The sequence below is a fragment of the Copadichromis virginalis genome, unplaced genomic scaffold (assembly GCF_057382275.1).
Source record: "Copadichromis virginalis isolate Kocher_CV1m ecotype Utaka unplaced genomic scaffold, C_Virginalis_male_GT1.1 unmapped_scaffold_1, whole genome shotgun sequence".
In the NCBI taxonomy this organism is placed as follows: Eukaryota; Metazoa; Chordata; class Actinopteri; order Cichliformes; family Cichlidae; genus Copadichromis; species Copadichromis virginalis.
Genome location: NW_028188589.1, coordinates 5,332,143 through 5,358,200, shown reverse-complemented (window position 1 = coordinate 5,358,200; position 26,058 = coordinate 5,332,143). Strand labels below are relative to the sequence as shown.

Sequence of the window (26,058 nt, the reverse complement as noted above, 5' to 3'; positions counted from 1 at the left end):
GAGCTCCAACAGGGAGATCAGTTTGAGAACAGACAAAAAAATGAAAACTCTTAATGCGCCATAGAATCACATGACAAGCAACAGGGATGGGTAAAAGGTGAGAGACAGCCGGTGTAGACAGCGCACCCGGGCCTGCAGCATTTGCGCTGGTCCCCTCGACCCACCGTCTGCACCGGGAGGGGATAAGCATGCTTAGGATGGGAAGGAACAGTCTAAACACCGTCTGTTATCAGGGTGAGATTTGTTCAGCTCCAGCCTTGAGACCACAGCTGGCGCCGGTATGTTAGCCGCATGAGATGATGGTGGCTTTCTTTGGTGCGAACAACTGCATGTCAATTTCACAGCTGATCTAACAGTCCGTCACTCGTCTCTCAATCTCCCATTGGAGAGCCACGAGCTTCTCCGAGAGGTTATCGGTTTTGTGCTCAAAGAGCAAAGTCTGAGAAATCACGACCACCATGAGCTTCTTCAAGATCTTATCCATGCTGCATTCAATGAGCCCATTTTGAGAAGTCACGACCCGTCCCATTGTTTCAGTCACAGCGGGCAGCCTTGTGGGGTTTGAACAGCTGATTCCGCTTTCTTTAATCTTCAGTAAGCCAGGGCCAAGCCAGCTCAGATCAGCAAGAACCCTTTGCTGCTGTGAATGTCCGTGCTGCTATATTTCAGGATCAGGCTCTAAATGTACAAATGGATCTGAGAAGATTTCCAATCATGTTTCTACTAGATTTACAGTTTGTTTTCATGTCTTCTGACTCAGATGGTGGAGCAGGTGGAGGTTACAAGGAGTAAGTGCTGCTATAGAAGAAGAGTTGTGTTTTAATGAAGCTATTTAGTTAACCAATAATTGTATTGCATGCTGGCATTAAAAATGTTTCATTTGACTGATTTAATTGTTTGTTTGTTTTCTTCCAGACTGAGTGGCTGTAACCTCTCAGAGAGAAGCTATGATGCTCTGTCCTCAGTTCTCAACTCCCAGTCCTCTAGTCTGAAAGAGCTGGACCTGAGTAACAATGACCTGCGGGATTCAGGGGTGAAGCTTCTGTCTGCTGCACTGCAGAGTCCACATTGTACACTGGAAACTCTCAGGTCAGGATCCAAACATATCATTAAATGATATTATTGTACAAACAACCAAGCTTTATAGAATTGGCAGGTGAACTTTTCTTTGTCTTTGGATTGCTTAGGAGATTCTTAATTACTGTCTGAAGATTTTTTTACAGTCACATATTTTGTTTTAATGGTCAAACAGAATTATTGTTCAGTTCAATGAGCAGGTAGCTGTGAGATTCATAATAATGAGGTATATTTGTATTAAAGATGACTAAACTTGAACAGTAGCTGTGAGTTACTTTGTTTACTCATGTTTGCTGATGTTGTGAGTAATTTAAAGCTGAAGTAAACTTGTAATGAGTTTAATAGAGTTTCTGAAGTAAGTGTACTTGGAGATATTTATGTGTTTACTAAAGTCCAGGAGCAGGAGGCTGTGTGTAGCATAGAGGAACCCAGACCTCAGCTTTGTCTCCTGGTTTCTGTTGCTGCTGTTACAGTTTCCCCTCATCGTTCCTTCAACAGTCTCCTCACTGTAACAAATCAAAGTGTTACTGTATAGATTCACGTCTGAATGTTGCCATGTGCTATTAAAACTGAAAGCGATGTTTCATACACCCACGTGGTTCAGTCACACAGTAACTGATGGTAAATAATGTTTGTGTTGAGCACATCGTACAGGTCAGCTGCTCCACACAGATCTCAGGTTTACATGCTGGAACAGTTTGTGATCATGAAGGATAGACCTCACTTCCTCTTTGTTTCATACAGATGTGACATGAACAATAACACATTCATGAAATCCTTTTAGGAAAACAAACACTATTGTAGCTGGAGAATATATTTGAATGTAGGATAATGTAGGGGATCAGAAACAACAGTAATAACTAACCACCACCTCACCATTTGGGTTGGTAGCTGCATGTTGATTGATGAAGTCATTTTCTTCTTCCTCCATTTCTACCTTATTAACATCAGATTAAAAGCTGCACAGAGACAGGCCCTGGACATGTTTAGCCTAGCTTAGTACAAGGACTGGACATGGGGGAAACGGCTCTCATCACTGGATCAAAACATGAAAACAAATCTGAAGTAAAGTTTTGTTGAAGTGAACTGTGGTGGTGCCCAATGTTCCCTCTAAGCTGCGCTCGTGCAACTGCGCCCTGCTGGCACGTCTCTGCACAGAAAATCTGTGTTGCACACAAAAAAAAATCAAATCTCAATTGAAATTAAAATTAAATCTTTAACAATTCTGTTCTGCAGTGTTAGTCAGTGACTGGCTGCTCCCATATGGGATTAGAACGATGCCACCTTATCCCATAGTCCAGCCAATCACGCGATTCACATTCGTATATACGCAGCTAATCAACGTCGCTGACAGGCTATGACAGCGTCCTTATGTGCCAACACCGGTGTTATAGCGAGCAAAGTGGCTGATGATGAGGTGAAGCCACATAAATGACAACATGTACAACCACTGGAGATGTGAGCAGGACAGACGGAGCAACTGAGGGAAAAAGTGTGGACTTTATACCAGTTTTTAAATTGTGTTGATCGGCCACGTAAAACCAGAGTTATGATAAAATATCTGCAATGTTTGGTTTTCTTCCTGAATAGTATTGTTGTTTATAACAATGATAGTATTCGGTATTTATTGCAACAAACTTTGTTGTTTGCAAAACTCAGTTACTTTTTTGAAGAAGTAACTATATAATTAATTGCCCAACATTGGTCATTATATCCTGTATTTTGCAGACAGAGTTACAGACTCTCTCCCAGACCACAGACTCATAATACAAGTCAGAGCTTTATAAAAATAGAAAAAATAAAGTTGTGTTCTCAAAATTAGAGTTCAAGTTATTTTTACTTCCAATAGTGTTAACATGCTACAGGTCATGAACAAGGTTGTTTTTAATTTTCATTGTAAGTGGGCTAAAGCAGTTAATTAAAAGTAGTCTAACATAAATGTAAATGCTGTAATTTGATTACTTTAATAAACCATGTAACTTGGATGGATAAGATGCTGGCGTGACCACAGTGCACACGTCTGCTGTTGCTCACAGTGGTCCAAGGGACGCTCAGGGAGTTTGTGTGTTCGCTCAGACACATGAAACATTAGAGGGAACATTGGCGGTGACTGGCAGGGAAAAGGGGAATGATAAGACTTACTGTAAATATAATTATGTATGTATTGAAAAAGGAACAACTAAAATATTCCAGCTGAAAAAATGAAATCAGTTTCAGTTTATGAGCTCTGTTTGTTTTCTTTACAATTCCAACCTTTTATTTTGAAATGAGCTGCTCATTCCTGTTTAGAGTTGATGAGCTGATGTGAGTGAGAGGACTCAGGCAGCCTGACAGAGTTGATGTCCAGGTCTTCCCTGCTTGTCCTGATATACATAAACATGAGTATCCTTGCAGGTCAGATCTCATCAGTCACACCTGTTAGTGCAGCTCTCCTCTAGATTGTAGTGTTTGTTAAACTAGGATGATTTTAGGAGCCTGGACCGCAGATCTAAGGGAAGATATGAATTGGAAAGACTAAACAAACCTATTAGAGGTGTTCGCACTAACATAGATAAATACTAAGATTTACACCTTTAGTGTCTCACAAAGGGTTGAAAAGTGAATGTGCACAGAGAGGTTGGTGGTGAGACGGGCACTTCCAGCACTGTAGATGTGATCCAGCTCAGTGTTCATGGAAATAATCCGGAGAGCAGGATTCCTTGATGAATGTTACATCTTCTTAAAGTTATAATCCACAGGGAAAACTGTGAAACTGTCGATCTGATATCTAGTCAACCAATCAGGTGTTTACATGCCCTTCACTGATCTCCAGCCCCACCTTATTATCAGTTTCTCTCTCTTTTACATCTGAATTATCTTCACTTCACATTTCAGTCAGTTCAGATTTCATTAGCACGTTCACTTTAGCATAATCCATTTTAATCCAAAAACCTTTCTCTTTAAACTCTGTTTGTCAGTCACAGTATATCCAGTACAATCCTCTTTTTCACTGCGTCACACACATTCAGAGATCAGAGTGTCCTGTGTGTGCTCTCATTCACTCACACTCACTCTCATATGGCTGAAGTCTGTTTGTACACAGGCTGTCAGCTGGCCTGAGTTAGGCCTGTCTCTAAAATCATTATTTTATTACTTTTATTCTGATTCATCAAAGCCAAACTCAAACATATTTATATTTACTGATTATGTTCTCATCAATAATTAACAGTCAGTACATTCAGTTATGAATCATAATTCAGTGTTTAACATATTATCACAGATGGACTGCACAGGAGATCTCCTTTATGAAGAAACTGTGAAAGTTTGTCCAACAGTGGGAAACATTTCAGAGAACATCTCAGAGAATATCTGTGAAGCAGAAACTAAACATAATAATAGAAGAAAAGCCAAATAATGATCCAAATCCTGCTCTGAGACTATCAGACAGTAAAGGCTTCCAAAGACTGCTCACCTCTCAGACTTACTTAAAGATGCTGGTGCTGTCCACAGATCAGCTGACCTGCTGGGTCTCCATGATCAGCTTTGTTTCTTGGAGATAAAGGCTGAAGCCTTTAGAGCTTCAGTTCTCCAGAGCAGCAGGATGTCTGAGGTCCGCAGAAACACAAAAACACAGCAGCTAAAAATAGTTGTTCAAAGAAAACGAGGTGGGAGCTGCTGATTCCTGAGCTTTGATACTGGATTAGCTTCAGTAGTTATTCCAATCACTGCTGTAGGAGCTACATTTAGTCACAGCTGACTGTCGTCTTTGAACAATCACAATGACTACTGTTCTAAAAAACAAGCACACAAAGAACCAATGAGAGTGTAGAACATGATAAAGAGCTCCTGTGATGGTGGCAAAGAAATGAGCAGCAGACGGCCGTCTACATGTTGTAGTGGTTTACAGTCACCAGGGGGCGCCGTCACGGCCACGCAGTCAGTGGGCTGCTCTGCTTGTGCTGTTGTTGGTGAAGCTGAAGTGAAAGCGAATGTTAAAACAATGAAAAGTGTCCACTGCAGCCTCCATCTGAGCTTGTCATGTTCTTCTTCTTTGATCCTTCGTGTTTGTGCTGAACACTGCTGTCGCTCTCTTCCCTGTTCCCGCCCACTTTCTAACCAATCAGCATTGGAGCGTGCACAGCGTCGTCCACACTGAGCTTTGTTGTGAGCGCATGGACTCGTCTGCAGAACATTTGTATGGGCTCAAAATGTGGTCATAAATATTTTGTACTTGTAAATCAGGATTTGTATGTGTAAAAAGAATTTGTGTGTGCGTGAAAAAAATTTGTATGTGTAAAAAAGATTTGTGTGTGTGTAAAAAAAGATTTGTGTGTGTGTAAAAAAAGATTTGTGTGTGGACTTAGCCAAAAAAAAACCTACAAGTTACAAGTACGAATTTTGACCCTATTTTTCTTCCTTTCATCTGATTGGTCAATGTCATGTCAATCACAAATGTAACTATCCAATCAGAGAACAGATGGGTTTGGCTGTCGGAGGGGTGCTTTTTTGACCTGACGTTCCCGTCACAAGTGTTTTCTAAGTGAAGCTACCAGGTTCAGGTCCAGCTCTGTTTATCTGGAGCTGCAGTAAATGATCCGTCCTCACAAAGCAACACAGACACCAGATATGCAAACACAGCATCATACAACACAACCAAGAGATCCAAAGAATTATCTCTGCATTTCTGTGGCTGATGCTGCTGGAACGAAGCTGTTTGAAACCTTGTTGTTCTGCACTTTGGGACCTGAAGAGGAACCTGAACCTCTGTGCAGAGGGTTCAACTCTGAGGATTCCTGTTCAGTTTTTTTATTTCACACAGCAAAACTTGACAACTTTATGATAAATGTACGACTTCAATGTGAAAAATTCATTTTTTTTCTCTTGTTTGTTTGAAGCTGCTTCCTGTTGGCTTCAGCTGTTTGGAGTTTCCATTTTCTAAACTTCTACATTCTGAACCTTCTTCAGCTCTGAACAGATGATGAAACACTGAATGATTTCAAGCTCACACTTTGTCTAATAAACTTACATCTTTCATTTTTTATTCAGATTGAAGGACTGTGATTTGTCAGAGATCAGCTGTGATTATCTGGCAGCAGCGCTGAAGTCCAACCCCTCGTATCCCAGAGTGCTGGACCTGAGTGGAACCTACAACAACCTGCAGGATTCAGGAGTGAAGCAGCTGTGTGTTCTTCTGGAGAATCCACGATGTCGATTTGAAACTCTGAGGTCAGTCACATGTTTTAGTTGTGCTGAGATGAATATGATGTGAAAATTGTGCTGACACTGTGGATCAGTAGGCCCACACACCTTTATACAGGAAGTCTGGTTCTACTCTTTGTAGAACTTCTGATCCCTGATCCTCTGAGTCTGACTCAGTAGATAATGCAGAGTTCTGAGCTGATGTGGGTGAGAGGACTCAGGCAGCCTGACAGAGTTGATGTCCAGGTCTTCCCTGCTTGTCCTGATATACATAAACATGAGTTTCCTTGCAGGTCAGATCTCATCAGTCACACCTGTTAGTGCAGCTCTCCTCTAGATTGTAGTCGATGTTAAACTAGGATGATTTTAGGAGCCTGGACTGCAGATCTAAGGGAAGATATGACTTGGAAAGACTAAACCAACCTATTAGAGGTGTTCGCACTAACATAGATAAATACTAAGATTTACACCTTTAGTGTCTCACAAAGGGTTGAAAAGTGAATGTGCACAGAGAGGTTGGTGGTGAGACGGGCACTTCCAGCACTGTAGATGTGATCCAGCTCAGTGTTCATGGAAATAATCCGGAGAGCAGGATTCCTTGATGAATGTTACATCTTCTTAAAGTTATAATCCACAGGGAAAACTGTGAAACTGTCGATCTGATATCTAGTCAACCAATCAGGTGTTTACATGCCCTTCACTGATCTCCAGCCCTACCTTATTATCAGTTTCTCTCTCTTTTACATCTGAATTATCTTCACTTCACATTTCAGTCAGTTCAGATTTCATTAGCACGTTCACTTTAGCATAATCCATTTTAATCCAAAAACCTTTCTCTTTAAACTCTGTTTGTCAGTCACAGTATATCCAGTACAATCCTCTTTTTCACTGCGTCACACACATTCAGAGATCAGAGTGTCCTGTGTGTGCTCTCATTCACTCACACTCACTCTCATATGGCTGAAGTCTGTTTGTACACAGGCTAATCTGGGACTCTCCACCATTTGACCCTAGAAATAAAGAAGCTTCTTGGATGAGAGGTGAAAGGTGAAACGTCTTCAAGAAACTTAAAGAAGTCCAGATGCCTTTTTTCTAAGCTCTTTAGATGACTGCGAACCTTCACAAACTGTTATGATGATTTCTGATATGAGGTTCAGTTCTACGGTGGTGATCGCAGGGTGTGCACAGGTCAAGTGCCACTATGACCCTCCAGAAATTAACGAGGACAGGGGATGATCGTTCAGCTCTTTAATGGCAGATTTAGTGAGGGTGTGGGTATGTGTGTGTGTGTGGTTCTACAAACAGAATGGAAAATAGAACACAAATTACAATCAAATTATAGACAACAATAATCACCATATAACATATTACAGCCACATACTTGTCTTATAGGCCCTAATACTAAGCTGGCGGCTTTTACTTATAGTCTGAACCATATTTGACAACAAAGAAAATAAACATCTTCCCATCACTTAACTCTTGTGCCCCACTCACTTATGATGCCAACTAAAGAAGGCAAATACACATAACAAATCCCCAACTCAAACTGAACTCAGTTTGGCCTAGGCGAACTTAGCTTAGCTTAGCCCGCTTAGCTTAGCGATAACTTAGCTTATAGAAAATGTACAAACAGAGGACGTCCAGAGCAAGAAAACATACAGGCTATCCTTCTTACACAAGAAATATCCTGTAACTCACCAGTCTTATGGACGCACACTCTCATTGAACCCACATAAACTGCTCCCGAGCATAACTTGTGATTCACACTGCCTTCATGAACACCATTTTCCACCCCAGTCAAACATTACTCACAAAACGGCCGCGCCCTCTAGTGGCGAGGCAGAAAACTGCATCACAGTCCTGCCTTCGGAACAGCCGCCCCCAAACTTGCCCTCGCAAGTTTGCAGAATGTCATTTACTGTCCATTTTGTTCTGGTACTGCAGGTAGTCGAATAAGGTGGCTCACTGGGCGTACGTAGGTACGGTCCTTTACGTCCACTTCTGCAGATCGGATCAAACCATCAGCTCCGGGGAATACCCTGTTGATCTTCCCAACAGGCCATGATGCTCTGGGAAGATGGGGATCCACTATCATCACCACAGTGCCCAGCTGGATCGGAGCAGTGTCTTTCTGCCACTTGACCGTGTCTGCAGTGTAGGCAGGTAGTGGCGTATGAACTGTGTCCAGAAGCGATCGGATAACACCTGACAGGTCCTCCATGATCGTCGTCCAATGAGCTCTGAGTCGTGGTATATCACTTGGGGTAGGGAAGGGTCTAGCCGCCCCATCAGCAACAAATTTGGGGTAATGGGGTCTGGGTCAGCCACGTCTGATGACACGTACCCCAAAGGTTTCGAGTTGAGTATTCCCTCGATCTCGATCAACACTGTTTGGAGTATTTCCTCTTTTACAACCTGTGAGCCCAATGTGGAGGCCAGAGCTGCCTTTATGGACCTGATCTCTCGCTCCCAGGATCCTCCAAAGTGGGGAGAACTGGGAGGGTTAAATCGAAACTTGATCTGCTGCTCTGCTAACTTGCCTTGTAAAGAGGGATGCAGGGCTTTGAAAGTTTCCTGGAGCTCCCGATCCCCACCTCGGAAATTTGTTCCCTGGTCACACAGTATCTCAGCTGGTTTCCCACGACGAGAGACAAATCTTCTTAATGCCATTAGAAATGAGTCGGTGTTGACACTAGACAACACCTCAATATGAATGGCACGAGTCGTCAAGCATTTGAAGAGCAGGCCCCAGCGTTTTTCATTTCTCCGACCAACTTTCACCTGCATTGGCCCAAAGCAGTCGATGCCTGTTGAGAAGAAGGCTGGCTGATGTAATCGTAGGCGTGCAAGGGGAAGGTCAGCCATCTTTGGGTTGGCAGGTTGGGCTCTCCATTTTTGGCACTCAGGGCAGGAGCGCTGTTCGCTTCTTACGGCTTCACGGCCGCGAAGAATCCAGTATTTCCTTCTCAACTCTGCAAACAATCTCTCTGCTCCTGGGTGTTTCAAATCACTGTCAGCCTGTCGGATGAGTAGTCTGGTGACTGGATGTTTAGGGTCCAATACTACTGGATGTATCACAGCAGCTTCCAAATCATGGCATCGTCTGAGACGACCACCTACTCTTATGAGTTGAAGTGACTTATCAAATTCCGGGTCTAGGCAAAACAGACGGCTGGATGAGAGAACTGGTTTCCCAGTGGTCAGGCACTGGATCTCATCAGGGAAACTGTCTTTCTGAGCAGCTCTCAGCAGAATAAGCTCAGCCTCCTTGTAGTTCTCTGATGTGAGATTGTCACCAGCCGCCCCGTGAAGGCACCTGGCTGTTTCTTCCAAAAGCTTGCTAAAACTGGTAAACTGCTGTGCATCAGGCAGGGAGACAGAGTCAGTAGACACAGCTAAGCAAGTTATTGGTTTACGCTGCTCCTCAGCAAAGTCTGTACATGGTGTGGCTGGGTGCTCTGGCCACTGGTCTCGATGTAGCTGCAGAAACGGGGGCCCACATGCCCACCGGGACTGGACTGTGAGGTCTTGTAGCCTTTTACCCCTAGTTAGATCATCTGCCGGATTGTCATATGTTGTCACATAACGCCAAGACTGGCTGTCTGTCAGTTCCTGGATTTCAGCTATCCGAGTTCCCACGAACACCTTGAAATGACAGGACTCTGACTGGATCCATGTTAGGACAGTGGTGGAGTCTGTCCATAACACCACTCTGCATAGTGGTAGGGTGAGCTCTTTGGTCAGCAGGCTAGCAAGTTGAGCTCCAGTCAAGGCTGCACATAGTTCCAGACGTGGCATGGACATCTGCCGTTTAGGGGCCACCCTAGAGCGGGCAGTCAGGAAAGCAACTTCCACCTTTCCAGCAGCATCTTCCGTCCGTAGGTAGGCAACGCTTCCATATGCTTGTTGAGATGCATCGCAGAAGATGTGCAACTCACGCCTACTGTCAGATTTGTCCAGCTCTGGGCTTACATAACAACGTTGTAGACTAATGTCGTCCAGATGTTGCAGCTCACCCTCCCATTCGTTCCATGCCGAGAGCAGGTCACTTGGTAACAGGGGGTCATCCCACTCATGCTTTTTGTCCCACAGCTGCTGGACTAGTACCTTCGCCCTCGTTGTGAAGGGGACGAGAAACCCTAGTGGGTCATACTGACTCGCCAGAACCCGGTAGATGTTTCTCATGGTAGGAGGATTCCTCTCCAACTGCATGGACTTGTAGTGCAGAGTGTCAGAGCAGCACATCCAGCGCAAACCTAGAGCAGGTTCTTGAGGGTCCATATCAGTTTGATTCAGCCACTGTACGCTGCTCTCCGATCTTATTTCCTTTGGTAGATGGCTGATGAGATCTGGGGTGCTGCTGGCCCACTGTCTGAGCTCAAATCCTCCCTCCGATAATAGTGACCGTAGTTTGTCCACAACCTCTGTGGCCACATCTGGAGAAGAGAAGCTCTGTAACCAGTTGTCAACATAAAAATTCTTCTCAATGGAGTCACGCACGTCATCTCCCTGGTCACTGTGGTCATGGACGTGTCGCTGGAGTGCATAAATTGCACAGCACGGTGAGCATGTTGTCCCAAAGGGGAGCACCTGCCATTCATACACCTTGGGATGGGTGTCTCGTTGCAGATCGCGCCAGAGGAAACGTAGTAGTGGCCGGTCCTCAGGCAGTAGTCTCACCTGGTGGAACATCCCCTTGATATCACTGCTAACTGCGATGGAGCGTTCTCTGAAGCGTAGCAGCACACCAAGAAGAGAGGCCCCCAGGTTCGGGCCTGGTAAAAGCAGCTCGTTGAGGTTCTGATCCCTATAGGTGAATGAGCAATTAAACACCACACGGTTCTTTCCGTTGTGTGTCACCATGTGGTGGGGGATGAACCATGATTCTGTGGAGGCCCTCATTTCCTCCTCACTGATTTCTCTGACATAGCCTGCTGCTATCAACTTTGCCATCTCCGCTTGATAAGCTTTAGCCTTCTCTGGGTCTCGACTGAGGCGCTTCTCCGTGCCACGTAGATTGGGGAGTACTGCTTCAGGTGGCACCCGGAGTGTAGGCATATCACTGACACGCAGAAGGGGAGTTGAACATCTGTTTACTCCCTCGACATTCAGTCTTGTCGTCTTTGCCTCCAAAAGCCTCATAGCTTGCTCTTCCCTCCGAGACTGTGTCACTAGTTTCTCACTTCGATATGGGAGAGTGTCAAGTTGCCAAAGCCTCTCTACTTGACTATGAAGCTCTGATTGAGGAGAGGCAGTTGAGAGGAAGAGGCACTGTTGTGGTTGAGCAGAGTGCTTAAGGGAGGGGATTGGTCCCTGTAGTACCCAACCAAGTCTAGTCTTGACTGCAGCTGGTCCTCCAGGTAAGCCTAGGCGCACAGGTTTGATGGGCGTTACTAGGTGAGGACAGTCAGAGCCGATCAGAAGGAGTGGCTGGGCATTTGTGAAGGGCTGCAAGGGAAGCCTTCTCAAGTGTCTATATTTCTGTTGAAGTGCCTTCACAGGGTAGGAATGTTCAGCCAAGCCTAGGTCATCTGCTGTGAAGGCTCTCTCAATGGTGAATGTTCTGGATGGTTGGCTGGCAGGGGAGACTTTGACTGTCACTGATGCACCATGCAAGGTTCTCAATCCTTGTCTCACCGTACGTAGAGTAAGACTCTCTGCCGTGCCCTGTAACTGCAGTCTTTGAGTGGCCTCAGGGAGAAGGATCGTCCTCTCAGATCCATCATCCAATATGGCGAATGTCTCCAGGGTGTGCTCACCGTTCTGCAGCAGCACTTTGGTTATCTTCAGAAGTACTTGGCTACAGCCAGCACGCCGGTCTAGATAAAGTACCTCAGTAGATGGTTTACTCCCCAGCTCAGCGACGTGTTCCATTGGTGGATTGGGTGCAGCAGGTCTGAGATTCACTTCATGCAGGGCCTCTAGGTGTTTTCCCCTGCATGTCTTACACTGCACTTTAAGTCGACACTGAGCGGCCTGGTGGTGCCACCCACAACGCCAGCAGCGATTGTTGGACTTAATCCAAGTTGATTTCTGCTCCTTAGTCAGCATCTTGAAGTTGACACATTGATCTAGGAAGTGCAGAGTGGTATTACAATATGGACAATAAGCTGTGTGCTTGTCTTGGACCTCAGAAGTGGAAGGGGTTGTGGCTGAGGACCTTTGGGGGGCAGTGTTGTGTGTTGCACCATGCAGCACGGTGGTAGTCCTTTTGGTGGCTCGTTTATCTCTTTTCATGCTGCTCCTGTCTCTCGAGCTCTCCTCTACCTTCTCTGTGTGATCTCCGCCCTCTTGAATGACCAGCTCATACTCCAGCCACTCTGCAAAGTTTCTCAATGATGGTATTCCATCTTTCTGTGGGTAAAGGTAGCGGCGGAAAGCAGCACGTAGGTCTTGGGGTAGCTTTCGTGTCAGTCTAGCAACATGAGACCCGCATTGCAGCTCTATGTGTCCATCTTCCCCAAGTTGCTCTAACATGCCGACCAGAGCACGGACTCTCAGTGCAAACCTTCTGAATCCAGTTGTGTCACCTGGGCGGATGCTGGGCTCATCCATAAGCTCTGCTATCCTCTGCAGTGACAGCTGGTGCGGCTTACCATAATGTTTAATGAGCGAGGCCATCGTGTCAGAGTAGGGGTGAGGTGAGTTACTGTAGGAGTCAGCAATTAAAAGAGCTTCCTCAAATTTAAGGTGGTCACATAAGACCTGATATTTGAACCTCTCCGTTGCATCAAAGGGGAGAATATTGTCTAGGGCAAGCCTTAATCTAGCAAACTGCCTGGGATCACCCTGCGTGAACTCTGGGATGGAGGGCGATGGTCCTCTGTAGGTCTTCTCCTTTACACCTATGGCTGTAGTGGGAGCCAGCACTTGTTCTGGGGGAAGCATGTTCGCGTCGAAACTAGGTCCAGCTAGTGATTGAGATAAGGGGGTGGACTGTGGCGCACGAGGCTGAAACTCAGGAGCTTCAGTGGCTGAGGGTTGCTGTAACTGTAGCTCTTGTAAGCGTTGGCTAAGCTCTTGTGCAATGGCTGGTAGCGGTGGAGGTGGAACAGACTGTACCTCTGGTAGATCAGGATGATCTCTTGGGAGAAAAACTGGAGGTGGTGGTACTGGCCATTCTTCAGCTGCATCCTGTGTGTAGGATATATTGTGCTGCTCTGGTCTCAGGGGAAAAGGCTGTGTAGTTAGAGGTGTGGAGACCCAAGTGTTATCAGCTGAAATGTAGCCCCCTGGTTGCTGGGCAGAACGTAAGCGGGTGGATTCCAACGTGCTGACATTACGATCCATCTGCCTCCTCATGTCTCCTACCATCATCTGAAGTTGCCTGTTGTCCTCCTGCAGTTGCTGCACAATGTTCATGAACTTCTGAGGGATGCTGGATGACACTGGAGTCTGTCCTGCAGCTCGCATAGAACCAGGAGTCTGGGTGAGGGGCGTCATCTTGGCGTATCCCTCTCTAGTCTGCTGTTGCTCCAATGTAGCAATGGGTGGCAGTGTGTAGCCTTCATACTGAGTCATCCATCCTGGTGGTCGCACAGCCCTCCGTGGACGTGCACCTGCTCTCTGGGGGTCATAATCCATCTTCACTCTGTAATCACCTCTCCGGCTCGAAGGACCAATTTTGTTATGATGATTTCTGATATGAGGTTCAGTTCTACGGTGGTGATCGCAGGGTGTGCACAGGTCAAGTGCCACTATGACCCTCCAGAAATTAACGAGGACAGGGGATGATCGTTCAGCTCTTTAATGGCAGATTTAGCGTGGGTGTGGGTATGTGTGTGTGTGTGGTTCTACAAACAGAATGGAAAATAGAACACAAATTACAATCAAATTATAGACAACAATAATCACCATATAACATATTACAGCCACATACTTGTCTTATAGGCCCTAATACTAAGCTGGCGGCTTTTACTTATAGTCTGAACCATATTTGACAACAAAGAAAATAAAAATCTTCCCATCACTTAACTCTTGTGCCCCACTCACTTATGATGCCAACTAAAGAAGGCAAATACACATAACAAATCCCCAACTCAAACTGAACTCAGTTTGGCCTAGCTAGGCGAACTTAGCTTAGCTTAGCCCGCTTAGCTTAGCGGTAACTTAGCTTATAGAAAATGTACAAACAGAGGACGTCCAGAGCAAGAAAACATACAGGCTATCCTTCTTACACAATAAATATCCTGTAACTCACCAGTCTTATGGACGCACACTCTCATTGAACCCACATAAACTGCTCCCGAGCATAACTTGTGATTCACACTGCCTTCATGAACACCATTTTCCACCCCAGTCAAACATTACTCACAAAACGGCCGCGCCCTCTAGTGGCGAGGCAGAAAACTGCATCACAGTCCTGCCTTCGGAACACAAACACCTCATCAGTGGGACTCTCAGACCTGCCAGCCCTTTGCTACAATCACAAAGCTCTTCATTGAAATCAATGATATCAAAGCTGGAATTATGAGTCCAAGTCTTCTGCTGATTCAGCATCACATTCATCTTTGCTCCTTGTTCTGCATGCCCACCATGGACTTCATTCCTTTCCAAGCCAACCTTGACTGTCCTTTATTCAGCTCATCCTCTGCTTTACTTTTAGACCTGATTTTAGCTGCTTGATCTCTCTTTTGACAAGTTTCTGTGCCTCAATCTTTTTCTTCTCTCCCTCATAACAAGACAGCTTCTTCTGACTGAGAACATGTTGGAGTGATTTACTAATCCAGGGCTGCTTATTGGGGAAAATACTTCTTGTTTCCAAAGTAATCCCCATTTTTCCCAGAAAGAAATGTAAGTAGAAATAAATGATCTAAGTGAGAACATGAGCCTTTAAAAAGGCTCTTCTGAGGCTGCTGCCAGTGGTCAAAGCCTCCAACAAAGCTCTGTAAGTACATATGTGATCATAGCTTTAGCTTTTAAATGTTTATTCTAGTTAACACAGATCAGGTGGAACAACTCAAATAAAATATCAAAAATATTAAGTGGTCATCGGTACTCAGTTTGTTCAATACTGAATACAATGGAGCACAAATTGTCCACGTTTCTGAAATATTTCTGGGTGTAACTGTCACCAAAGTGCAATTTAGACCTGGCCTGTGGTTGTTATCTAAGTGATAATCATCAATTCTACTAAAACAAATACAAAATAAAGAAATTTGACACATTCTGTTGATATCAAAAGCACACTGAACAATTCAGTGTTGTTTTACTGCTGTTCTCTCTTCACTTCTTCTCCTCTGATTCTCTCCACATGTTGTTCTGCATCAGTGCTCAGTTTCCTGACAAAACAAGATGAAATATTGCTAAATATAATAGTATCTCATTACACTTCAACATAAGTGTTTTATTTTTGTAATTGTTTATCTGTTATTTTTCAGACTGAGTCACTGTTACCTGTCAGAGAGAAGCTGTGAAGCTCTGGCCTCAGGTCTCAGCTCTCAGACCTCTAATCTGAGACAGCTGGACCTGAATAACATTAACCTGAAGGATTCAGGCGTGAAGCTTCTGTCTGAAGGACTGAAGAGTCCACACTGTACACTGGAAACTCTCAGGTGAGATCAAGCATTTTTCTTTCATCAACTGACAGAATTAACAGATTAATAATAAGGCAGTCCTCTAATAAGAGGAGAAGTGGAGGTGTTTTGAAGGGCAACATACTCTTATGTTAACAAGACAGGAAGTAGTTCCTGGGAACTGCTTCCTTTGTTATTGTCTAAGTAGAAACATGATGGTGAAACAGTGAAGAGTTTGCAGAGGTGGATCCACACAACACAACAATGCTGTTGCGTGCTGAAAGCAGACTTCTCACAGATTCTGAGGCTGCAGGTTTCATCACTGTTCAACCAAAATTCACTGAACCAGCAGTAAATGAACGTCCAAAACTACACTTCATGTTTAAAAAACAGATGATCAGGGGGATTTGTGTTTACATCTTTTTTGTGTGATCTGTTCACCTGCTGTTTCAGCTGTTTGGTGGTTGTTGAGATGGTTTTGTGAACTTTTAGCTGAGATTCTGACACTTCTGTAGATACCACACATGTCTAATTACTTTGTACAGCATGAATGGCCATAACGAGGTTTTTAACAGTAAGAAAAGTTGTAAAACTTCAGAAAATATAGTTAAAAGTCCAAAACCTTCCACGTCTGGTGGCTTGTGGTAAGGAGCAGATCAAACGAGTAAAGAATTACGTTATAATTATAAATGGCTTCAACAGCACATTCAGGTCTGTGAGACTCATTCAGACACTGAGCCGTGGCTCTGTGCTACATGCACATATTTCTGCATCTCTGCCATTCAGACACACTTTATATATAGTTTATTTTATGTAGTGTTCAATACTGAACTGTACATTTAGTCTTTTTAAAGGCAGCAAGTTTTATTCAGTGTTTTCATAAAAGCCTTATTTTTATCTATTTACTGCTATTAGGAAGAACACGTGAGGTTTAAGACCTGGACCAGTTTGAAACCTTTTGTCCTCCACAGTGGAAAATGGGTGGAAATAAAAATGGGTCTCACTTTAGCCAGCTCCTAATTTTATCAGTTCTACTCTCAGCGTCTCCTGTATATCTCCTGTATAAATGTTGCACTCAGCTTTGTGCTCTCCAGTATCACTGAAATGCAGCCAGATGCTGCTCATTTTGCCTTCTCACTCTTTCCTGACACGCTTGCATTCCAGTACAGCTCCCATTTCTCTGTGTACTGGTCTCTACCACTACCCTTGCTGTCTATGGGACATTTCCGTCCTCTTTCACATAATGGTATGATCCCAGTCTGTCTCTTAAAGTGTTTGGCCACATGGTTTGCTCATCAGAATAAAATCTCAGCTGTGCTCACATTGATTATCAGCAAGCCTGAAAATTCATCAATATTTGACATATGAAATTATCTCAAGTCCTGGATTTGGCCCACGGGCCATATGTTTGACACCCCTGGTTTACACAGTTTGGTATTCAATGTACAAGTGAGTTAGCTCTCAGCTAACTAGCAGACAAGCTAACTGCTGGGACTGCGTCTTTCTAACAAGAGCGTCAGACACTCAGACTGGTTTCCTTTGTGGATGATGATGTGTTCTCACACTGATCCTTCATGCTGATGCTGCCATCCACCCACTGCTCCTGGATTCCTCATCATCATCTCCATCAGCCCTCACAATACTCCACCTTCTTCAGCTTCATGTTCAGCAGCCTGGATGGACAATAATTCTTTCCATGGGTTATGGTGGGACATTGAGAGCTGAAGTCAAACAGCAGTGAGAATGAAAGACTGATTCATTTCTATTTAGTCTTGTGATGTGCAGCTTTGTTCAGAGCATTAAGGCCCAGCAAAGATTACTGAGGTCATAGAGTCCTGATGAAACCTGTGTGCTTATAGAAACTGAGACCAGATGAACCAGAATAGAAGGACATTAAAGTGAAGTGTCAGCTACACAAAGGCAAAGCTATTCAGTTGTTGCTGTGAGTTATTTAAATGGAGGATGGAGTCAGACTTTAAGCTGCTGGACTCAGTCACTATATCCTGTTGTCCTCATAGAACCTGGACACACAGACTCACCTGTGACACAGTGACACACAGTGTGGGCTACACACACATTAGAAAGTGGATCAGTCACACTTGTGCAATCATTTGTTGTGCTGGGAAACCATGAACACTTTGAATCACATTAATGGCTTTGTTACAGCAACATTCAATCATGAGTTCAAAAGTAGTGCATTGTGTACTTATTTTAATAGTACTGCAGTATGAGAAGTGCAACATTCAGTGTGCAGAAACAGATCAGGTGCTTTCTAACAGCAGTGTTCCCTTTAACACAGCAGCAGTTCAAATATTTCTGTCAGTCTGAGCTGAAACATGAATCTAATCAAATATCAAATCAAAGTTCTTTGCCTCTGCCAGGACGTTAACATTTGATCTAGTTTTTTACAAAGTTCCCTCAGCGTCCAGAGCCACCAACATACCTTTGATCAACAGCAAGTGAACATTTATAAATGTGTGTTTGCAGAACAGGAAGCAGCAGAACTATTGTTCTGTTATCAGGCAGCAGCACAAACGCTCATCAGCTCATTTACTGTGCAGGACTTTGAGTGTGTGAAGTGTGTGTTTGTGCTGGATTTCCTTTGGAGAATCTCAGTCAGAAACCAGACAAAGAAAAACTCTTTCAACAGTCCACGTTGAGTTGACAACATGAACTGCATTTATCTTCCTCTGACTTGACATGTTCTTCCTCCTCTGCACCGAGCCAGCTGCTAAGACTCACAAGCTCATTGACATTTTCTGATGATAAAGAAACTCTCTTCTTCTGCACAATATGAGCAGCAACAGAGAAGAAGCTTTCACAGGTACAGATGTTGCAGCTGTGGCCAAGTACATGTGCTGCATGTTGGAGCAGCACTCTAATGGACAGGCCTCTGTACTGATGGTGGGCTCTGCTCTGTATCCACCACACTGTTCTCAGCTGAGTCTTCCTCCTGTTCACACTCTGATGAAGCACCAACAGGGCCAACTTCTTCTCTGGTGGCTCGGATGTTGTTGCTTCCACAGGTTTCCCTCCAACAACCCTCTGTTCCTGCAGTAAGATCTGGGTAAACACTTGAGCTCCTTGAATCTGGCTCCAGCAGCAGTTTTCACATATACAATGTTGGCATTTTGCTTGCGTGTCTCCAGGTCTGTTCTGAATGTAGACTTGAATTTGACCACGTAGGCGGGGTCATCATCTGAGCTCTCCATCACCTGAGAGAGATGACAAAACAGAGAATCACAGAGCATGAAACCAACGTTTCTCCTCCCAGAAGTTCAGTCACAGACCTGCAACAGAAACAAGAAGATTCAAATGACGCAGAGCTTTCATTTACTTATATCCACAAACATGTCCTCTACATATTCATGCTGTATTTACACACACATACAGAGGCTGTTTGTCTCTCACACACAGACAGGATGCTGAGAAGTACATCAAGTTAAATATACCTGCAGGCTTCCAGCTGTGCGCTCTGTCCCTGTCAGCTGTGATTGCCATGGCAACCTTGGTGTTGTGGGCGATGCAGGGACGTGTTCAAAGGCAGACGTCTGGCAGCAGCATCATATTTGATGCACTATCTGTACTGAGTGTGCTGACTTTATTTCAAATGTCCCACTGCTGTGCAACATGAATCACATGTTCTGCACGTTTCTGTAACTCCCAGGTAACCATGGTTACACAGCCACGCCCAGTAGTCTCCAGAGAGACCAACAGCTGGTTCACGTTGTAACGCCGTGGCTTTCGTAGCCTCTCCTTTTTCTACAGCTCATGTGTTCTTCTTGTGATGCTGCGTCTTGAGGCTCATACATGCCGTCATTTGTTGATCCTAAGAACGTTCCTCAAACCGACTTCTTCAACAACAGATAACTTTAGTTGTATCAACACTGCCTCCTGGACCAGTTTAAAATGAACATGTCAAAGATCTGTACCTGTCTCCATGTTTCTGTCCCCGCCCCTTTCTTCCTGTCCTGGGTCATGTGAGCGCTGCAGTAGTATTAGGCCCACCCTCAATGCTCCCATTGGCTGAGACGCATAATGACGCCCATTTAAAGCCAGCACTGATCAACATACCTCCTGTGACCCATGGCTGTTATATTCAGAGCCAGTGAGCACTTTCACAATAATCATGATTTTAAAAACTGTGATTAAAATAATTGCTGACGTTAATCAGTTAATGAGTTAACGAGATAATAACAGGTTAAGTTGCCCTAATAATTATACTTTGGTGACAAACTGATGTGATCTCCATGTTTCCTTTGTTGGACTGTGGGCGAGTGTCAGAACTGAATGTACTGAGTAACATGTAGAGTTTAAATATGTGTCAGTTCCAGTTTTAGAGCTCTAAAGTGCAGCTATCATGTTAGGAATATGTTAGGAATAGACAGGAACACTGAGCACACTGAGGTCAAATCTTTATTTTACCACTCGCTGCATTCTTGATGTTCATGAATTCAGCAGCTTCATGATTGTCTGCAGCATTAATCTCATATTTCCATTAAAAGTGTTGAATTTGACTGTTTGATGTTCTTTATGATCTCTGGCACCAGTTCATCTGTAGGCTGAGCTCAGTCCATCCATTTAGTGAAATGATGTTTAAAGGTCTCCTTGTTCTGTGAGCGTGCACAGATCCTGAAGCAGAAAGCCTGGGTTACAGAGAAATGATCATCACTGTGATGATGCTCATCATCTCTGACTGGGATTTGAGGTTTTGTCAAAGCAGCAAAGAAAGCCTGGCTATGTTGGACTGGGTGTGGAAGCAGCTCCCAGTTTGAGTTCAGGAGACAGACACCCCCTCTACTTTGAAGATCAGCTTCAAACTTTCCTTTTTGATAAAGCTTATAGTTCGAGCTAGATCAGGTGACCCTGAACCATCCCTTAGTTATGCTGCTATAGGCTCAGGCTGTTGGTGGACTTCCCATGATGCTCTGCTTTCTTCTCCCCTCTTTTCACTCCTGATGCTTTTATATGTCACTACTGCATGTCCTTAACTTTTGTCTCTCTGTTTTGTTCTTGTCTCTCTGAGCTCATCTCTTCTCTTTCCCCTCACCCTGCAACCAGTCATGGTAGATGCTCCTCCTGGAGCCTGTTTTCACTGGGAGGATCTTTGTGTCAAAGGGAGTTCTTCTTCCCACCATCACCAAGTGCTGCTCACAGTGGAGGCGGTTACCTTACACTGTTAAACAGCTTCAGATGACTGTTGTTGTCTGTTGGGTATTGTCACTTATAAATAAAGTTACATTGAATGGATGTAAATGGATAAATGTTATTGTGACAAAGAGAAAACGATTGTTAACAGATAGATTGTTGTTTTGTGTGTCTGCAGTCTGTCAGGCTGTCTGATCACAGAGGAAGGCTGTACTTCTCTGGCCTCAGCTCTGAGCTCCAACCCCTCCCATCTGAGAGAGCTGGACCTGAGTTACAATCATCCAGGTGACTCAGAAATTAAGCTGCTGTCGGCTGGACTGAAGGATCCAGGCTGGAGGCTGGACACTCTCAGGTATGGAGAGAATGTCTGATAGAGGAGGAAGAGCTGGAAACATTTCCTGTGTCCTTCACTCACTTCCTGTTTGTTTCCTGCAGATGAGACATGAACAATCAGACATGCAGGAACATTTTCAGGGACAGACACACTAGTCTAGCTGGATAGTACATGGATATTCATGTAGGGGGTCTCCAAGGAGTCTGTTTGCAGGAACATCTAGGTCACAGGTGTACCTGAAATAGATGCCAGTGTACCTAATAAAGTGTCAGCCATGTGTATGTTTCCCATGCTGTATGTCCACAGTCACAGTGACAGTCAGTGACACTGACAGAAGGATGAAACAAGGCTGTGAATCATTTCAGTCTGTGTGTGTGACAAAGAGGCAGACAGGAGCAGCTAACATTTGGAAATGGAAGCTTAAATAATGACAAACTCTACATTCACAGCTGAATTCACAATAAATTTGTTCTCAAGTGCACATTTTTCTGTTATTGTTCTCAAACAACAGAATGAGAATAAAATATTGATTCTAACAGGGCCCATAAACAGCATTAGCTTAGCAGCATTAGTTTATTAGCTTTGGAGCATTAGCTCCTCACTTCGTTGTTACCCAACGGAAAAGAGTATTAGTATTAGCTACTATCATTTTTAATAAGTAAGAGAAAACAGTGTTAGCATTATTGGATAATGCTAACTCACATTAAATTAGCATTAGCTATTTACAACAGCGTACTTAGAATTAGCCGCTCACATTGTTAAAAAAGTAAGGGAAAACAGTATTAGCAGTAGTGCATAATGCTAATTCACGTCAACGTAGTATTAGTTAATAAGGGCAGCCTACTTAGCATTATCTGCTCACTAATATAATGCTAATTCACATCAAATTAGCATTAGCTGCTCAAGTTGTTATAAGGAAAGAGAAAACTGTATTTTCATTAGCTGCTAATAATTATTCACCCCTAATTAGAGTTAGCCCCTAATGGCAGCCTACTTAGCATTAACTCCTGACATTGTTATAATGCAGGGGAAAAGAGTTACCATTATCGGATAATGCTACTTCACATCAAATTAGCATTAGTTAATAACGGTAGACTTCGTATCATTAGCTGCTTTCATTCTTACAAAGCAAACCTTGTTAGCATAAGCGGATAATGCTAATTCACCTTAAATTAGTATTAGCTAATAACGGCACATGCTTAGCATTAGCTGGTCACATTGTTATAAGGCAAGAAATTATGGTATTAGCATTATCTGCCAATTTCTATTTACCTAAAATTAGCATTAGCGACTAATGGCGATGTACTTAACTTTATCTCCTCACTAATACAATGCTAATTCACATCAAATTAGCATTAGCTGCTAACATCAGCCTACTTAGCACTAGCTACTCACATTACTAAAAGGGAAGGGAAAAGTGTTAGCATTATTTGATAATGCTAATTCACATCAAATTAGCATTACCGTATTTCCCGGACTACAAAGCGCACCTGAATATTAGCCGCACAAGCTAAAATCAGGGGAAAATCCTGTATTGTACATACATTAGCCGCACCTGACTAAAAGCCGCAGGTGTTTCAATGTTGACTTATCATATGTAAGAGAATATGCACAAAGGGAATTGTCAGGAAAGAGATGGCTGTTTGGAGACACACCCCTTTTATTAATATTTTGAAAAACAAGTTATGGGTACATATTTGCATAACTTTTTAGGTATATGTACAAGTAGCGGTAATTACAAGTACAAAACATGTACTGTGCTTCATAAATGAGTAACAAATGTAGTACATAACAATAACCTACAGCACACCAGAAAAATAGATTCAGACTACCTTTTAGGCTCAGGTGCAGTGACACGTCTTTAACAAAAAGAAAAGTCAGTCATTCACCATCTTTCTCTTCTTCCTGCGCACTAAAACCACCAAAGTCCTCTTCTCCAGTGTCGGATACGAGCAGGCTCAGGGTGGCTTCGTCATCCACTCCATACACTCTCAGCTTCTCTCCTTCGTTGTGACTTTCAAAACCAAACAAATCCTTGTTGTCAGTGTCAGAGTAGAACACCCTCAGAAGGGCCGTGGTGGTGTCCTCCATCATGCAGCAGTCCAGCCCTTCGAAATCCGTTGGTGATCATGGATGTTTTCACACTTTTCCACGCTGTCAGAATCCAATGGTGGAGTTGGGCATAACTTGCTTTTTGCAAGTTTATCGCCGCTCATCATCCAGGCCTCCAGCTGAACGCGTAGCGCTACTTTGAAGTTTGTTTTTCGCGCTACTTCTTACGGCACTACGTTGCCTGGCGGATGGACATGTGACCAACATACCACTCTTGAACCCCGATCCTTCCTCCAGGCAACATAGTGCCGTACAACAGCGGAACAAACATAACAAATCCGCTCATGGACAATCCATAGAAAAGCCGCACCTGACTAAAAGCCGCAGTGTTCAAAGCTTGTGCAAAAAGTAGCGGCTTATAGCCCGACAATTACGGTAGTTATTAATGGTAACACACATCACATTGTTAAAATGTAAGAAAAAACATTGTTAGCATTAGCTAATAACGGCAACCTACTTAGCATTAGCTGCTCATATTGTTAGAAATCAAGAGAATATGGTATTAGCATTAGTACCTAATGCTTATGTAGCCGGTCTGGCCTTTAAACTCTTATTGCCGTTAGTTCGCTGCGTTGTGTTGTGCGAATGACCAGAGGAGTCAGCTCTCACTTTGCCAGCTGGGTGGATTTATTCTCCCAGAACTGTTTAAAATAAAAACAAAACAGTACAGCAACTTCACTTTACTGGACTTCTGCATGAACACCTTCAAGGGAGAAAGAATGATAGCGGACCACATGAGAAGTCACGTGCATGCTCCTATGCTCTCATCTGAGACATGCTAACTAGCATGTTACAATAAAGTGCTGTACTCGGCAGAGAAACAATAATTCGCACTAAAACATCAAACAGAACTATGAGATAAAATGCACAAAGGGAACGAGCAGTGTTTGAATTACTTTTAGTTACTTTAACTGTGTTTATTCGCTCTGTAACTGAGAACACTAGCGTACGCTCACCTCTCCTCAGTGCGGCCTCTAGGCGACTGAGGAAAATAGCGCGCAGCTACAGGAAGTGACTTCGTGGGAAGTCAAAGGTCACACAAACAAAATAAAAGCTCCCAAAATATAAATACAGAAAATAAACATATACATAACCAATACTGACAAAGCAAGAAAACACTGCAGGATGGATCTTTGGTGAAATATAAATTATTTTTCAATACACCTGTTACACTTATTCACCTAAAATTAGCATTACCTGCTAATGGCAGTCTACTTAGCATTAACTCCTCACTAATGTAATGCTAATTCACATCAAATTAGCTTTAGCATTAGCTGCTAGCATCAGCCTACCTAGCACTAGCTGCTCACATTGTTAAAAGGGAAGAGAAAAGGATATTAGCATTAGCTGGTAATAATTATTCACCCCTAATTAGAATTAGCCGCTAATGGCAGCATACTTGGCATTAACTCCTCACATCGTTATAATGCAAATGATGCTAACTTGCATTAAATTAGACTGCTGTTATTTGCTAATGCTATTTAGCAGTAGCTGCTCACATTGTTATAAAGCAAAGGAAAACGATATGAGCATTAGGTTCTAATGCGTATTTGCCTTAAATTAGACGTAGGTGCTAATGGCGGCCTACTTAGCATTAGCAGCTCAGATGTTGTAATGCTAGGGAAGGGAGTGTTAGCATTAGCTGTTAGCATTGTTATAAAGTTAAGGGAAATAGTGTTAGCATTAGTGCATAATGTTAATTCACATCAAATGAGCATTAGTTAGTAACGGCAGCCTATTTAGCATTAGCAGATAATGTTGACCTTGGCCCACTGGAAAAGTTAAGAACTAAAGATTTAGGAGTGTTTCTCGATAGCTCTTTCTCATTTGAGAAACAAATAAATTCTGTTATTAAAACCAGCTGTAAGGTTTATATTGTTGACTGTCATTTATGCTTAGAAATATTTACTCATATATGACTTTTATAATCGATTGCATGATGATAGAGGTTTGATCCTCAGTAGTCTGTAAAGACTCTGTGTACCTTCCAGAGTGCTCTGGCATGTACACACCACTTGGGGCCATGAGAGAGGTCGTACCCGCTCTTACTGATTTATGGTGTAGGACAGGGGTCTCAAACTCAATTTAGCTGGGGGCCGCTGCAGGCAGAGTCTGGGTGAGGCTGGGCCGCATTAGGTTTTCCACAAGAAAGGCATAGTTAAAAAATTCCAATCTTCTCAAATCTCTTTATTTTTATTTTTTAACACAAAATATTAAAAATAAATAAACAAATTAAGAATTAATAAGAAAAAAAATCAATCTGTAATACATAAATAAAATAATAATAAGATATTTTTAGTCAGTGAACTTGTGTGTTTCTTTCAGTCTTCTATATCTGCTGTGTTTAGATTGAAATGTCTGTATTAACAGTTCTATAACCTTCTTCTGAACATGAATGGAACACTGGAGAAAATGAACTGTTCTTCTGAACATGGCTTCTCTTGCCTACTCCTTGCTGCTAGAGACCTGGCAGCGTTTCCTCTCGCATAGCCGAGCCAGATTTGGCCTGAGGGAGGAAGCAGTTGCGACCCTCAGTATGTCTTGAAGATGATCATCCGTAAGTCTGGACCTGTACTTGGACTTATTGAAGTTCAAAGTGGAGAAGAGCTTTTGGCACAAGTATGTGCTACCAAAAAGGCACATTGTCCGCTTGAACATTCGGGAAAGCCGAGGGAAACTAGGGCTCAATTCTCT

At 43.4% G+C, this 26,058-nt stretch overlaps 1 protein-coding gene and 1 long non-coding RNA gene across 4 annotated transcripts in view; one reads left to right on the top strand and one right to left on the bottom strand.

The window, feature by feature from the left end:
• Positions 1–21,323, top strand: part of LOC146679639 (protein NLRC3-like) — a 108,286-nt gene extending 86,963 nt beyond the window's left edge. For 2 of the 3 annotated variants that reach the window (XM_085450349.1, XM_085450348.1), the window contains exons 6-9: positions 916–1,089; positions 6,103–6,282; positions 15,636–15,809; positions 21,097–21,323. In XM_085450349.1, coding sequence (XP_085306475.1) covers positions 916–1,089; positions 6,103–6,282; positions 15,636–15,809; positions 21,097–21,289 — 721 coding nt within the window. In that variant the 3' untranslated portion in view covers positions 21,290–21,323. Of the gene's footprint in view, positions 1–915; positions 1,155–6,102; positions 6,283–15,635; positions 15,810–21,096 lie in introns of those variants that run through there. The other variant, XM_085450350.1, reaches the window with a different exon arrangement.
• On the bottom strand, positions 13,987–14,541 carry LOC146679640 (uncharacterized). The gene is made up of 2 exons (XR_014918650.1): positions 14,456–14,541; positions 13,987–14,048 (listed from the first exon to the last, which is right to left on the bottom strand). It is a non-coding gene; the product is annotated as an uncharacterized LOC146679640 (long non-coding RNA).
• Positions 21,324–26,058: the final 4,735 nt, after the last annotated feature.